Source organism: Propithecus coquereli, unplaced genomic scaffold, assembly GCF_000956105.1.
Source record: "Propithecus coquereli isolate 6110/MARCELLA unplaced genomic scaffold, Pcoq_1.0 Scaffold218, whole genome shotgun sequence".
Classification (NCBI taxonomy): domain Eukaryota; kingdom Metazoa; phylum Chordata; class Mammalia; order Primates; family Indriidae; genus Propithecus; species Propithecus coquereli.
The window spans coordinates 228,454-241,255 of record NW_012146967.1 but is presented as its reverse complement, the minus strand read 5'-3'; the positions used below and the strand labels follow the sequence as shown (position 1 = coordinate 241,255).

Here is a 12,802-nt window from a genome sequence, read left to right as displayed (position 1 = left end):
TTATTCATCCTCCTCCTCTTCCTCCTCCTCTTCCTCCTCGTCTTCTTCATCTTTCTCTTCCACCTTTTTCCGGGCAACTTTAGTGGGACCCTTTGTGCCATCAAACTTTCCTTTAGACTTATAGTCAGCAACATCCTTCTCATACTTCTCCTTCAGCTTTGCAGCCTTAGTGATATAAGGCTGCTTTTCACTGTCACTTAAGTTATTCCACATCTCACCCAGCTTTTTTGCCACATCTCCGATAGAGATGCCAGGGTTTGTAGATTTGATCTTGGGGCGGAATTCTGAACAGAATAGGAAGAATCCAGACGGTGGCCTTTTGGGGGCATTAGGGTCCTTCTTCTTCTTTCCTCCCTTAGCTGGTCCATAATCCTTCATTTCCCAATCATAGCGGACTTTATCCGCCTTTGCCATTTCATCAAATTTAGACTTCTCTTTCCCAGACATCGTCTTCTACCTCTCAGAGCACTTCTTGGAAAATTCTGCAAAATTGACAGGGACCTCTGGGTTTTTCTTCTTATGTTCTTTTCTGCACATCTGCACAAAGAAGGCATAAGCAGACATCTTGCCCTTTGGTTTCTTGGGGTCACCTTTAGCCATCTTGACTGTATTGTTCGCTAGTCTCTGCAGCCAATTTTATGTATAACATCTCTGCACTCAGAACCTGTGCTTTTCTAGAAAATGGGTGAACCTTACCAAAGATAACTTAGAATTTCAGTGGCCCACAGTAGGGAAGTTGTAACCTAGTTAAAATTGTTCACTTGCAAGGAGCATTAGAAAAGAAAAGATCCAAAATGCTTCATAAACAATGGGATGTATTTTTTAATTGGTACATAGAGGCATCTAAAAGATTAAATGAGTCAGAAATTGCATTTCTAACAGATTCCTTACGGAAAGCAAAAGAAAAGCTCAAGTAACAAACTAAGGACAATACAAAAAAGGACTATACCTTGACTGATTCAACCCTGCTCCCTAACCAATTTATTCATATGATATTGGGGTGTGGCGAAGCTTGAAAATGGATGATAACAACAGAATGGGAAAATCTTGATGAGATATTAAAGACCCCTCCCAAATCTCCTCAAGAGAGTCAAAGGGCACTAGAAAATTTGTTGAAAACTTTTTAAATTCAATTCCTAAGATTTTTCCACAAAAAATTCATTGGTCCATCATACAATATTGTAGACAAAAAAAGGATGAACTAGTTTCAGATTACAGGGCCCATTTATAAACACTATTTGTAAAACATTCTAGGCTCAAAATACACCAAGGGATATTTCTTGTAGGGCCTGAAACAGCACTAATTGCTCTATTTGCAAACAGGGTTTATCCTGAACTTAGTAACCTAATTAAAAATATAAACCAGGATGAAAAGTTACAGATATGATTAAATGGTGGCCATAGCTGAGTATTTTGAGAAGACTCTTGAGGAAGAAAAAGACCAAAAGGCTAGCAAACTTATGCCTCTTCAACTGCAATAACTGCAGAGACCAAGACCAAAAGGGACCTCCTCTCCTTATTTTAAACCACAACTAAGAGGTCCTAGACCAAGAAATTCTTTACCCCAAGGTGTCTGACTTCATTGCAGACAACCAGGACAATGGAAAAGAGATTTCCCATTCCTACATCTATCTATCAATAAGCCTTCCTCCTTTGGGCCAGAGTAGAGGGAGTCCACACGATTTTGACTCTAGAGATAATAATCAACATTTATAAGCCTCTAGGGATTCTCCAGCAAACTGCTCCCCATAGTATCTTTAAATAAACATGAAGAAACAAAAAATTAAATTAAATGGACATCTTATATAATTCTGGTGGATACCAGAGCCACTTTATTTACCATGAACCCCACCTTAATAAGCCAATAAATCCCTAAGAGTGAAAACATTTTTTGTGGTGGGGTTTCAAATCAAGTTCAAAAGGTTATCATAAGCTGAACCCATCTGAATGACACTGGGGACATTTTCAAAAAATCATACCTTCTTATTATGTGATACTGCCCCAGTAAATCTGCTGGGGTGCTATCTTCTAAGTGAAAAGTCATATAAAATTATCTTTCAAAGGAACATAATCTTAAGAGTTTCCTTACTCTCCTGAACCAGAACTGTTACATTCCCTATGAGCAGAAATTTAAAAAATATTGGTGGCATGACCATTCTAAAATTGCTAAAATGGTTTATAATCAATGTTTGGTTTGTCAAACCCATAATCCTAAAAAGACAATCAAAACTTTAGGTGGAAACATTTCTACCACCTGCAGGTCCATTTCAATATTTACAGACAGTTCATTTAACTGCCACCCTCAATGGGGTATCAATATCAACTGCTTCTTTTAGCAGTTTGTACGTTCTCTAGTTGGACAGATGCTTTCTCATGTAGGAAAGCCAATGCTATGACAATAAGTAGTTACTAGAAAATGTGTTTCCTTTATGGGTTTTCCCTGAAGAAATCTCCAGCAATAGAGGAACCCATTTCACTGGACAAATGATAAAACTGTTAATTAAACACTATAGTATTACTATTGTCCCTGTCACTCTCAATCTTCTGGAAAAGTCAAAGAACAAAGGGTATTTTAAAATGGAAATTAGTAAAGTTAACTGAATTGATTGGATTTGCCTTGCAAAGGTATTACCATTGGCCTTGATAGCAATCAGATCTACCACTATTGTCCACAATTCATTTCTTATGAAATAGTCACTGAAAAACCTATGCCTCTAATGACAGAACCTCACGTATCTGTATCTGATACGCTCTTATAAAGTCTGACACGACTAAATACTGCAGAGCTTTAATGCATTATGCCAAAATGTATTTTCACCAGACAAAAGAAGCCTTTCATGATCTACCAACTGAGGACAACCAACCTTTCACAAGGTTTGTGAGAGGCTGGGTCCTCTGAAAATATCAAAGACTGCCCTTAAACCATGCTGGAAGGGACCATACCAAGTTCTTCTTACCATCCATATGGTAGCAAAATTTCAGGGCCTTGAACCTTGGGCCCACATCTTACAACTCAAGAGGGCCCCTCTAGACTCTTGGAATTCCATACCCATTGAACACTTCAAAGTAAAGCTAAACAGGGAAGTTTCTCCCTAGAAGCAGATATCCTAGATGTGGACAACTTTCCCAAGACCATGGATCAAGATTTTTCTTCTTCTGTCATCATGAAAACTGTGTCCCCTTTTCTTTTTTCCTTGTTTCCTACTGTCCTAATCCTTCCCTTACAGGAAAATTCATGGGACCATAATTCGTGGATAGTTTTAGCTAAGGCTCATGCTCCAGCAAAAAAACAGAGCAACTGTTTGGGTTTGTGGGCTAATGCCTAAAAATCAGGAGACAATTCCACTAATGCCAATGATTCCACAAGTTCACAATGAGAATTACCCTCAAACCCCAAAGGAAAAGAAAGTATCCTTGATGTTCTAAACATCACTGCTATATTTGCTCACCTACCTTCGCTGAAAGCAAAATCCTAACCTTTCCAATTAATAACCTAAACACTAACAAATATAGAAAACTATCCAAGTTTGGTTTATTATGCTTCTAGGCATGATGTACTCAAGTTCTGGGGACTACATATGTGGACACTAGTGATTGACTGTATAATGTCACTGGATTAAATTTAGTAAGGCCCCTTTCCACTAAATGCAGTTATATACCCTTACAACGTGCTATAAAAGGACCACAAAAAAGTAAGTTTCCTATTGGACCTGTTCAGGAGCTATGCAGACCTACAAGTAGATGAATTTAATAGACCCATGCTCAAACACCAATAGGTGTCCCTCTTTGCCAACCCCCAAGGGCCTGCATTGGGTCTGCAGAGAATGTGCTAACTCCATTCTACCTCCCCACTAGTTAGGATCTTGCTATTTGATGTGGCTCACTCCTGCCTACCAAATAGCTTCCCCTAAAAATCCCCCCCAAATACCTCCCATCATCAAAGTCTAAATTGGTCACAATTGAAATTAGCACCAATTTTGGGCCCACATCTTACAACTCAAGAAATAGATAAAAATAAGCTAGTTCCCACTGAGGAAATATTTTTCTGGGGCTCCTGGGCACTCACTCTTAGTGGTAGTGGGGTGCTGGTTGTATGGAATTTAAAACTAACCTGTAAGTTGCAGAAAATCTTAGACTTTATGACCAACCAGACCTCCCAGGGGAAGAAGCTACCCTCCAAAAGTATTAACAAAAGCATTTAATGGGACAACATGAAGCCTTAGATCTCCTCTTTGCCCATGTTGGGGGCTTATGTGTGGTACTAAACTAACTGAATGTTAAATCTATTTTTCCCCTGAATTTGCTACTACAGAAAACATAATAAAAAAGGTAGCTGATACTGCTGTTTCTTTAGACACTGCCATCATACACTGCCATGCAATTTCTCAAGGGAAAGGAACACACGGTTTATAGGAGCAGCTAACAGTTGGTTTGCAGGCATCCTAAATGGTGGATGGGAAGCTTGGCTTTCCCAGTGTTTTCTAATCTTTATGTTTCTTCTAGCAGATCTCCAGGTTCCTGTGACTTTTGTTACTAGGCTAATGACAAAAAATGGACACTGCTTTAAGTGAGACCATTCCACAGCAAACCATGGTCCTTAATCACCATCACTTCCCAAACAAATCCTATAACCAATTGGACTCAAATACTGTTTAACTGTCCATATTTTCTGAACTTTGACTTGTTTGATTTTGATCAGTTTGGTTCTGTCAAGGTGGCTACTGTCAAGGAGTATACTTCAGTTTCTCGGTACTGTCCTGATAGTCACCATAATAGTCTCCCAGGTGTGCTGTATCCTCTGAAGAGTCTTAAAAGCTTTTATGCAGCCATCCATTGTGCGTTAGATGGTCCCACTGACCTGACGTCATGACTAGTGAATTCCATATGGAGACCAAACAAGTGCATTATAATGGTGACAGAGAGTGGCATCAATGCCCAGGGTTTGGGTCAATCTTTCAAGCTTGAGGAGCTGACCAAAAGAGGGGAACTGTTAAATTAAGTAAGCAGGAGGCCATTACTAAACACAACCTACCTTAATAGATAAACACACCAAAACCTAACTTAGGAGTGTATTTTTGTAACAAATAGCTGAGTCTTAGCCAAACACAAACCACTGAGCTTCAGCCAATCACAGCTAGCCAAGTGATCAGACCATGCCCAAATAAAACAAATGCCCAGCTATAATCAGTCAAGTTATTTCTGTATTTTACTTCCATGGTTAGCCTATAAAAGCACACTGTCCACACTGCAAAGCAGGTCTCTGAACCCCTTTCAGTTTAAAGTGCTGCCTGACTCACGAATCATTCTTTGTTCAAATAAACTCTGTTAAAATTGTCTAAAGGTTTTCTATTAACACATAAAAGCACCACAGGTACCAAAAATGCAAAAAAGCTAGTGAACCATACTCTTTTTCACAGAATTTGCAGGCAAATGTTACCTGTTTCTTTTCAGATAATTTATTTCACTATTTCTTTTTTTTACTTGCTGGACTGTCCAAAACTTCAATCTTGCCTTTTCCACCTTCAGAATTAGGAAGCTTAATGTTATCTATGGTGACTTCACGAGAGACGCTGTCTTCTTCATCCTCAGATTCTGAACTGTTCTCTGAGCTGTCTTGTGAACTCTCTTCCGAACTGTCCTCTTCTTTTGAATCTGACTGATTCATCTCAAACAAGGCCACATCCTGCAAAAAGTATCAGGCAGGAAACCTATTTTAGGACAGTTCTCTAAAAAGTTGTAATGAAACAACATTGGGAACAACCAACATTTAGTACGAATATTGAAATGTAAAGGACAAGAAATGTTTTTAATACAACATGAACTTTTATGATTTTAGTTGCCAGGGTCTACCATAATGATGATTTGCATTTACTACAAGTCTAAAAAATCTCCTACAGCCTAATTCTGTATATCCTGAACACATTTAACAACATTCATTCAACAAATATTAACATGAGTCAGGTACCACACTAGAGACTCAACCATAAAAAATTCAAAAAAAACCCTTGCCTTAGTAAAATTTACATTTTTGATTAGGGACCAATAAATTATAACCTGTAGGCCAAATCCTGCCTGCTGCCTTTTATTCAGCTCACAAACTAAGAATGGTTTTTAAGTGGTTGGGGGGGGGGCGGAATACCCCAAATAATACCATTTTATGAAATGTGAAAATTTCATGAAATTCAAATTTCAGTATCCATAAATAAAGTTTATAAGCCTTGCTTATTCATTTACGTATCGTTGATGGCTGCTTTCACACTACAATAGCAGAGCTGACCAGTCACAACAGAGACCCTGTGGCCCACTGAACCTAATGTATTTACTATCTGGTGGCCTCTTACAGAAAATGTTCACTGACCTCTGTTCTAGAGGAGAAAGAAAGACAATAAACAAATACAGAGCATGATGAAGGATAGTGAAAATAAAAAAAAAAATAAAGCAGGAAAAAGATCATAAAAGGCCATGAGGGAAGGCCCTGGATGAGGCGACAACTCAAAAGAGAGGGAGTCACAATGCAGAAATCTGGGGGAAAGCACTCTGTGTGAGAAAACTGCAAGGGAAAAGACCTAGAGCTAGAGGGCAATAAATGTACGAGACTGTGTAGGAGATAAGGTCAGATAGAGACCTAGAGGCAGGATCATATAGGCCCTCTGAAGGACTTACAATTTATTGAAAATGTGATGGGAAGCCCCCTGGTTCCTAAACTGTGCACCATACACACTGTATGAAGAATAGACACCAGGGAGAAAAGAGTGGAAGCAAGGAGACCTGTTAGGAAATTACTGCACTAGTCCTAAGGAAAGACCATAATTATTGATACTTGGACCAAGGAAGGTCCAAGGGAGTGGCAGAGGTTGTAAAAAGGGGTTGAATCTGGGATAATATTCTAGAGGTAGAACTGACCAGATCTGCTGATCAATTAGATATTACCATTAACAATGGTGTCAGATCTGTCCAAACACAAGTGTTATAAAGGGAATTCCAGTGTAGAAACAAGATATGAGTATAAATTGAGAGAAAATATTCCCACATAACTTATTGTAAACAATCAGTCTCTTAAACATATCATTTATTTATTTTTGCACACTCAATGAATCAGATGATAATTACCTATTTTGGGGCTTAGATGGGGAAAAAAATCCAGTTAGGACATTTAGTAAATTGATGCTTTAAGATAACAAATAAAATATTTGACTTGAAAAATTCCTCCCTGTGGTTCCATGTGACTAAATCCCTAAACTTCACCTAGGGAAGCTTACTGACCTATAAGGCCTCAATCATAAAATGACTATGTTCCTGTGCAATATTAGAAACATGAGCTAACACAAGGAAAATTAACACTTGAAAATAAAATGTAAGAGAGCTCTCTCTTCTTTTTCGGTGACAAGGCACACTGGTAATTTTATAGTATGAAACGAAAACAAAACATAGTTACCATTTGTATAACTTTTCCAAGAGTCCCATCAATATTTTCAATATTGAAATGACCAGGTGGTGCAGTTGCCATTTCTTTTCTTAGCTTTTCATTTGCCTGTGCCATCTGTGGGAGAAAAGTCTGTATTTTGTCCAATACTATGGAGAGAAAATACAGTATATCAACATTTACGCTAGTAAATTCTAAAATTCAGGATTTCCCGTAAAACACTTCTGAATTGAATAGTCATAACCATAATAAATCTTTCAAGTCCCTTCCATTATAAGAACCTCCATCCTCTTCTGAACTCTTCTGAACAAAGCAGGATTACACAATTGGGCAATTAATTATTTTTCAAATGTTTTATTTGTGTTTCTCATATATCCCCAGAACCGTAAACTCCTAGAAGGCTGACATTCAGCAAATATTAATAGTAACTGAATTAAGGAGGCATTATGACTTAATAGTTAAGTGCACCAGGATCTGAGGCTTTAGGGTAAGACTTAATTAACTTGGGCAAGTTAAGTTGTGGTTGTTTTTGCCTGTCCAACATCTGTTCCCTTTCTTTTGATAACACAACCCTGACTTTCCTTTTAAACTTGCATCACTCTTTGTCACTCCTGTCCCTCACCCCGTACATGCCTATGTATTCCACAACCTTGGCCACTGTAATTTGCTTCAGTGGCACACACAATGATGCATTGTTGTAGTTGGGCCAGTAAGAGATCATGCAGGGACTTTAGTTTGAAACTGTTGAGAGAGAAATCTGAGTGAATGACTGACTGAGCTGCTGAATATATGCCTCAAGCTGCTGATAAACCAACCAACACGCAACACCTGGGGGAAGAGCTTGCTCTAGGTTAGGCCAACACCTAGGAAAACAGAGCTAAGAGATACAGAGCAGCAGATCTCTGATGACACTGAGCACCGGAGTCCAGATTGTACCTGAAGTCACCGCCCCTGGGGTTTTTCCCCCAATAAAATGAGCCAACATAGTTTCTTTTTTTTGCTTAAGGAAATCTGAGCTGGATTTGAGTCATTTGCAACCAAGAGTCCTAATTAATACATTTAATTTCACCACTAAAAAACTCAGTTTACTCAAAAAGAGTGAAAGAGAGGTAATAATTGCCAGTCATTGTGCTAAGTACAGGGGAGTCAACAAACAAGGGATCTGTTTTTTTTCTTTATCACTCAAAAGAGGCCCAGCACATAACTATGTACATAATGGGCTCTCAAAACTTGTTAAGTCACTGCAATGGCTATATAACACATGACTGAAATGTCCAGAGTATAGAAGAAGAAGAAAAAAAAATGGAGGTATGGGTAAAGTAATGATCTTTAATTGTAAAATAAGTCTCCTGGAAGGACTCCATAAGAGCATGTACACATACAAAGCCTCACACAAAGTCTGATGCACACTAAACAGTGAATAAATGTTAGCTGTCATCCCCCTTCAGATACACAGAGAAATTACTGATAACGGTAAAGGTATTTCCATGTCTGGAGATTTAAATCTATTGCCATAGATAGAGAATCTTATTCTGCTTTTGTTTTTAATTAATGAATCAAGTGGAGCAAAACAAGTACCCACATGTGTGACCTAAACCGTGATTCTCAGAAGCCAAATATTTCTGTGGTATTCTAGAAGAGTATATGCCACATCCTAAAGTTAGGCCAGTTGTAGTTCTTTTAAATTAAATAAAACAAAATCCAGCGTACAACATAAAATCCAAAATGTCCAGCATCCAACAAAAAATTACCAAACATGCAAATAAACAGGAAAATATAATGTATAATGGAAAACAATAGAAGTAGATCCAGAAATGACATAGATGAGAGAATCAGCAATAAGAATATTAAAACAGCTATTATAAATATACTCCGTATGTTCAACAAAGCAAAGCAAAGCACAAACATAATAAGGAAAGAAATCAAAAATGTATTAACTATTGTCCAGGCCATTTTGAAAAAAAATGAAAGACATAAAAAATCTCAAATTGAACTTCTAGAGATGGAAACTATAATATCTACCTTGAAAAATATTTATTCTATCCTATGCACTGAATTTACAGTGTAAATCACAAGTCAGACTTGCTGTACTGGACTCTCTGTGGTTTGAAACCTGACTATAAAGGCAGAGATTATCCCATTAAATAACAGCTTAATTAGTCAAAATTTAGCATTAGAGAGCAAGAAAGGGAGAGAAGCACTTACAGGGACTCCTCTCCATCCGAACTGTTTGAAGAGTGGAGGTTTTTCTGGAATTAGGCTGAGAGTTGATGAGCAACCTGTCCCATATACCTGAAAACATACATATATTTAGTTTACTATAGCATAAAAAAATATGGGCCCATCAGCAAACCTCCCAAGCCTTAAGTCTTGACTGTTCACACTCTCTAAGATGACTTTTTAAAAAAGAGGCATTCAAAGTTCCATTACAACATTTTAGGTCACTGTCGGTATAGACACAGATACCCCAGCATATTTCACATCAGCTACTATAATTATTCCCATTTCTGTAGGTGTCACAGTTTTTAGCTGGTTACCAACACTACATGGAGGCAACGTTAAATGATCCCCCACTATACTGTGAGCCCCAGGGTTCATCTTTTTATTTCACGGTTAGAGGTTTAACAGGAATTGTATTAGCTAACTCATCATTAGATATTGTTCTTTATCACACATACTATGTCATAGTATTAACACATTTCCACTCTGTCATAGCAATAGGGGCAGTCTTTGCTATTATGGGCGACAGAACTCTGTGGCCTGGTTCCTAACAGGCCACCAGTCCGCAGCCAGGGGTGGGGACTGTAGCCCTACTCTACCTTCTCAGCCTTATCACTCACTACTCCTCAAATCAACCCAACTCTCCATCCCATCAGAGCTCCCAGAGCAGTACTTTCAAAACTCAAGGCGTTGCATACCCTGTTTCTAACTCCTGGAAAATCGCTTCGTTCTCTGGTTAAAAAAAAAAAAAAGCCTGTTCATCCTCAAAGCAGAGCTCAACAAACATCCGTTGAACGTTTAACATTTAAGGGCTACTGGATTAGTGTTCAGAGCAGACTCTGTGGCCAGAATGCTTGGATTCGGACTCCAGTTTTGCTACTTTCCAGCCACATAATCTCCAGAAAGTCACTTATCTGTATAACACACCATGCCTCAGCTTCCTCATCCGTAAAACGAAGATAACAGAACCTTCTGCAAAGGGTTGTGAAGATTAAATCCGTTCATTTCTGGGACATAGTAAGCACTACATAAGCTTTGGCTATCATTATTATAATTCCTTCGGAAGCTCTGGGTTCTCACAGAACCTTTTCTTCAAGCTAGTATTTACTGAGAACATACCCAAACTCTTTTACGCATCCTTCTCCACCTCACAAAAATGTTACAGGTACTACTAGCTCCGTTTTCCCAATTGGAAAACTGAGCCTTAGAGAATGTAAATAACTCTTAAGTCCCACAGTTAACTACTCATGGAGCTGGTATTCGAACCCATGCTTTTTACTTCTGTATTACAATGTCTGAAATGCTGAGTGAATCTCCTGGATGCATGTCTCCCCTCCACAAGAGAGGGGGGTGGTCTGTGTGCTTGCGAAGGAAGAGGGGGTGTCCGGCACAACATTCATCTGCTCCCCCTACCAGCCAACTACTCCGACCCAGAGAGTCGGCCCTAAGGCCCTCTCTTCCCTTCGAGAGTTCGGGAGAGTCCCAGGCTGGAGGGCAGAAGCTGTGCCTCGCAGCGGCGCTTGACAGAACCGGGGCCGATCACCTTGCGGAATGTAAGAACCTCCCGCTGGAGAAGCCGTCCCAGGCCGGCGGCCGGGTGTCCACCCCACAGCCCTCACCCTCCGCAGCGGCGGGGCCCGCTGGAGCCCTGCAGCTGTCCCCAGGGATCCTCTGGAGGATGTGGGGCCTGGGCTCCGAGCCGTGCGTCCCCCGCCGCACGTGCGCGGCCCACACCGCCGAACCGATCCGTCACCTCCGCGGACGTCGCTCCCCGCCGTCAGCAGCTCCTTGGACGCTGACACCCCCGAGCTGACCCGGGCGGATGAGGAACAGCTCGGCATGGCCTGAGGCTCGCCGTGGACCTCCATACCTCCCCCAAACCTCCTGAACCCGCAGAGCCAGTGTCGGACGCAGGAAACAGGATTAGGCAAGGGGGCGGGGCAAGGGCCGCGATTGGAGGAAACTTGGTGGTGGGCGGGGCGAGAGGCCGGGCGGGCAGGGCGAGCGCTGGCGCAGCAAACAGGCTGCCCGGGAGCTTCCGGTCATTTCTACCTGAGTAAAGGGAGGTTTAGACTCTTGAGATGCTGTCATTGGCAAAAAGCTGATGAGGCTTGATTTAGCTAAACAAATTCAGACATAAAGAGCATAGCATAGGCAGCTCCTCTTTATTTTGTTTTATTAAATTTATTTTTTAAGTTGTGGGAAAAAACGTACAAAATTTACCATTTTAATCATTTTTAATTATAAAATTCAGTAGTGTTAATTATGTTCACATTGTTGTGCCATAGATCTCTAGAACATTTTCATCTTTGAAAACTCAAACTCTGTAACCATTGAACTCCCCAATTCCTCCTCCCCCAGTCCCTGGTAATCACCATTGTACTTTCTGTGTCTAAGAGTTTTGACAAATGCAGATACTTCATATAAGTGGAATCATAGAGTACTGGTCTCTTATGATGGCTTATTTCACTTAAAATAATATCCTCAAGGTTTATCCATGTTGTAGTATGTAACAGGCTTCCTTTCTTTTTTAAGGTTGAATAATATTCCATTATATGTCTATACTACATTTTCTTTCCATTCATCTCTCAATAGACATTCAGATTGTTTCTACCCCTTGGCTATTGTGAACAATGTTGTATGAACATGGAGGTGCAAATATCTCTTCAAGACTCTGCTTTTCAGTTCTTTGGGATATATATCCAGAAGTGAGATTACCAGATAATATGGTAATTCTACTTTTTAACTTTTTGAGGAAGCTCCATACTGTCTTCCATAGCAGCTGATCTATTTTACATTCCCAACAGCAGTGCACAAGTGTTCCAGTTTCTCCACATCCTTTTCAATACATATTATTTTCTTTTCTGTTGTTTGTTTTTTTGACAGTGGACATCCCAATAGGTATGAGGTGATATCTTGTAGTTTTCATTTGCATTTTTCTAATGATTAGTGATGTTGAACATCTTTTCATGTACTTGTTGGCCAGTTGTATATCTTCTTTGGAGAAAATGTAACCAGCTCTATGAACAAATTTCCATGAAACCTATGTTTTTAAAATAATCCTCTCCCCTTCATATTTAGTTTTTCAGGCCAATAGGGCCTGATGATCAGAACCTTATAAATTTTAACTAACTACTTGACCTTTTTAGTTATTTCCCA

At 39.6% G+C, this 12,802-nt stretch overlaps 1 protein-coding gene and 1 pseudogene across 3 annotated transcripts in view; both read right to left on the bottom strand.

Annotated features, from left to right (window-relative positions):
- On the bottom strand, positions 1 to 776 carry LOC105810703 (annotated as a pseudogene). Its single transcript, XR_001137509.1, has one exon. The product of XR_001137509.1 is annotated as a high mobility group protein B3 pseudogene (transcript).
- Positions 777 to 5,438: 4,662 nt separating this feature from the next.
- The window catches only part of LOC105810701 (chromosome unknown open reading frame, human C12orf45), an 8,693-nt gene continuing 1,329 nt past the window's right edge, over positions 5,439 to 12,802 (bottom strand). Inside the window, exons 1-4 of one of the 2 annotated variants that reach the window (XM_012644738.1) lie at positions 11,397 to 11,511; positions 9,629 to 9,715; positions 7,436 to 7,572; positions 5,439 to 5,683 (exon numbers count right to left, since the gene is read on the bottom strand). In XM_012644738.1, the coding sequence (XP_012500192.1) occupies positions 5,465 to 5,683; positions 7,436 to 7,572; positions 9,629 to 9,715; positions 11,397 to 11,511 (558 nt within the window). In that variant the 3' untranslated portion in view covers positions 5,439 to 5,464. Of the gene's footprint in view, positions 5,684 to 7,435; positions 7,573 to 9,628; positions 9,716 to 11,396; positions 11,512 to 12,802 lie in introns of those variants that run through there. The other variant, XM_012644737.1, reaches the window with a different exon arrangement.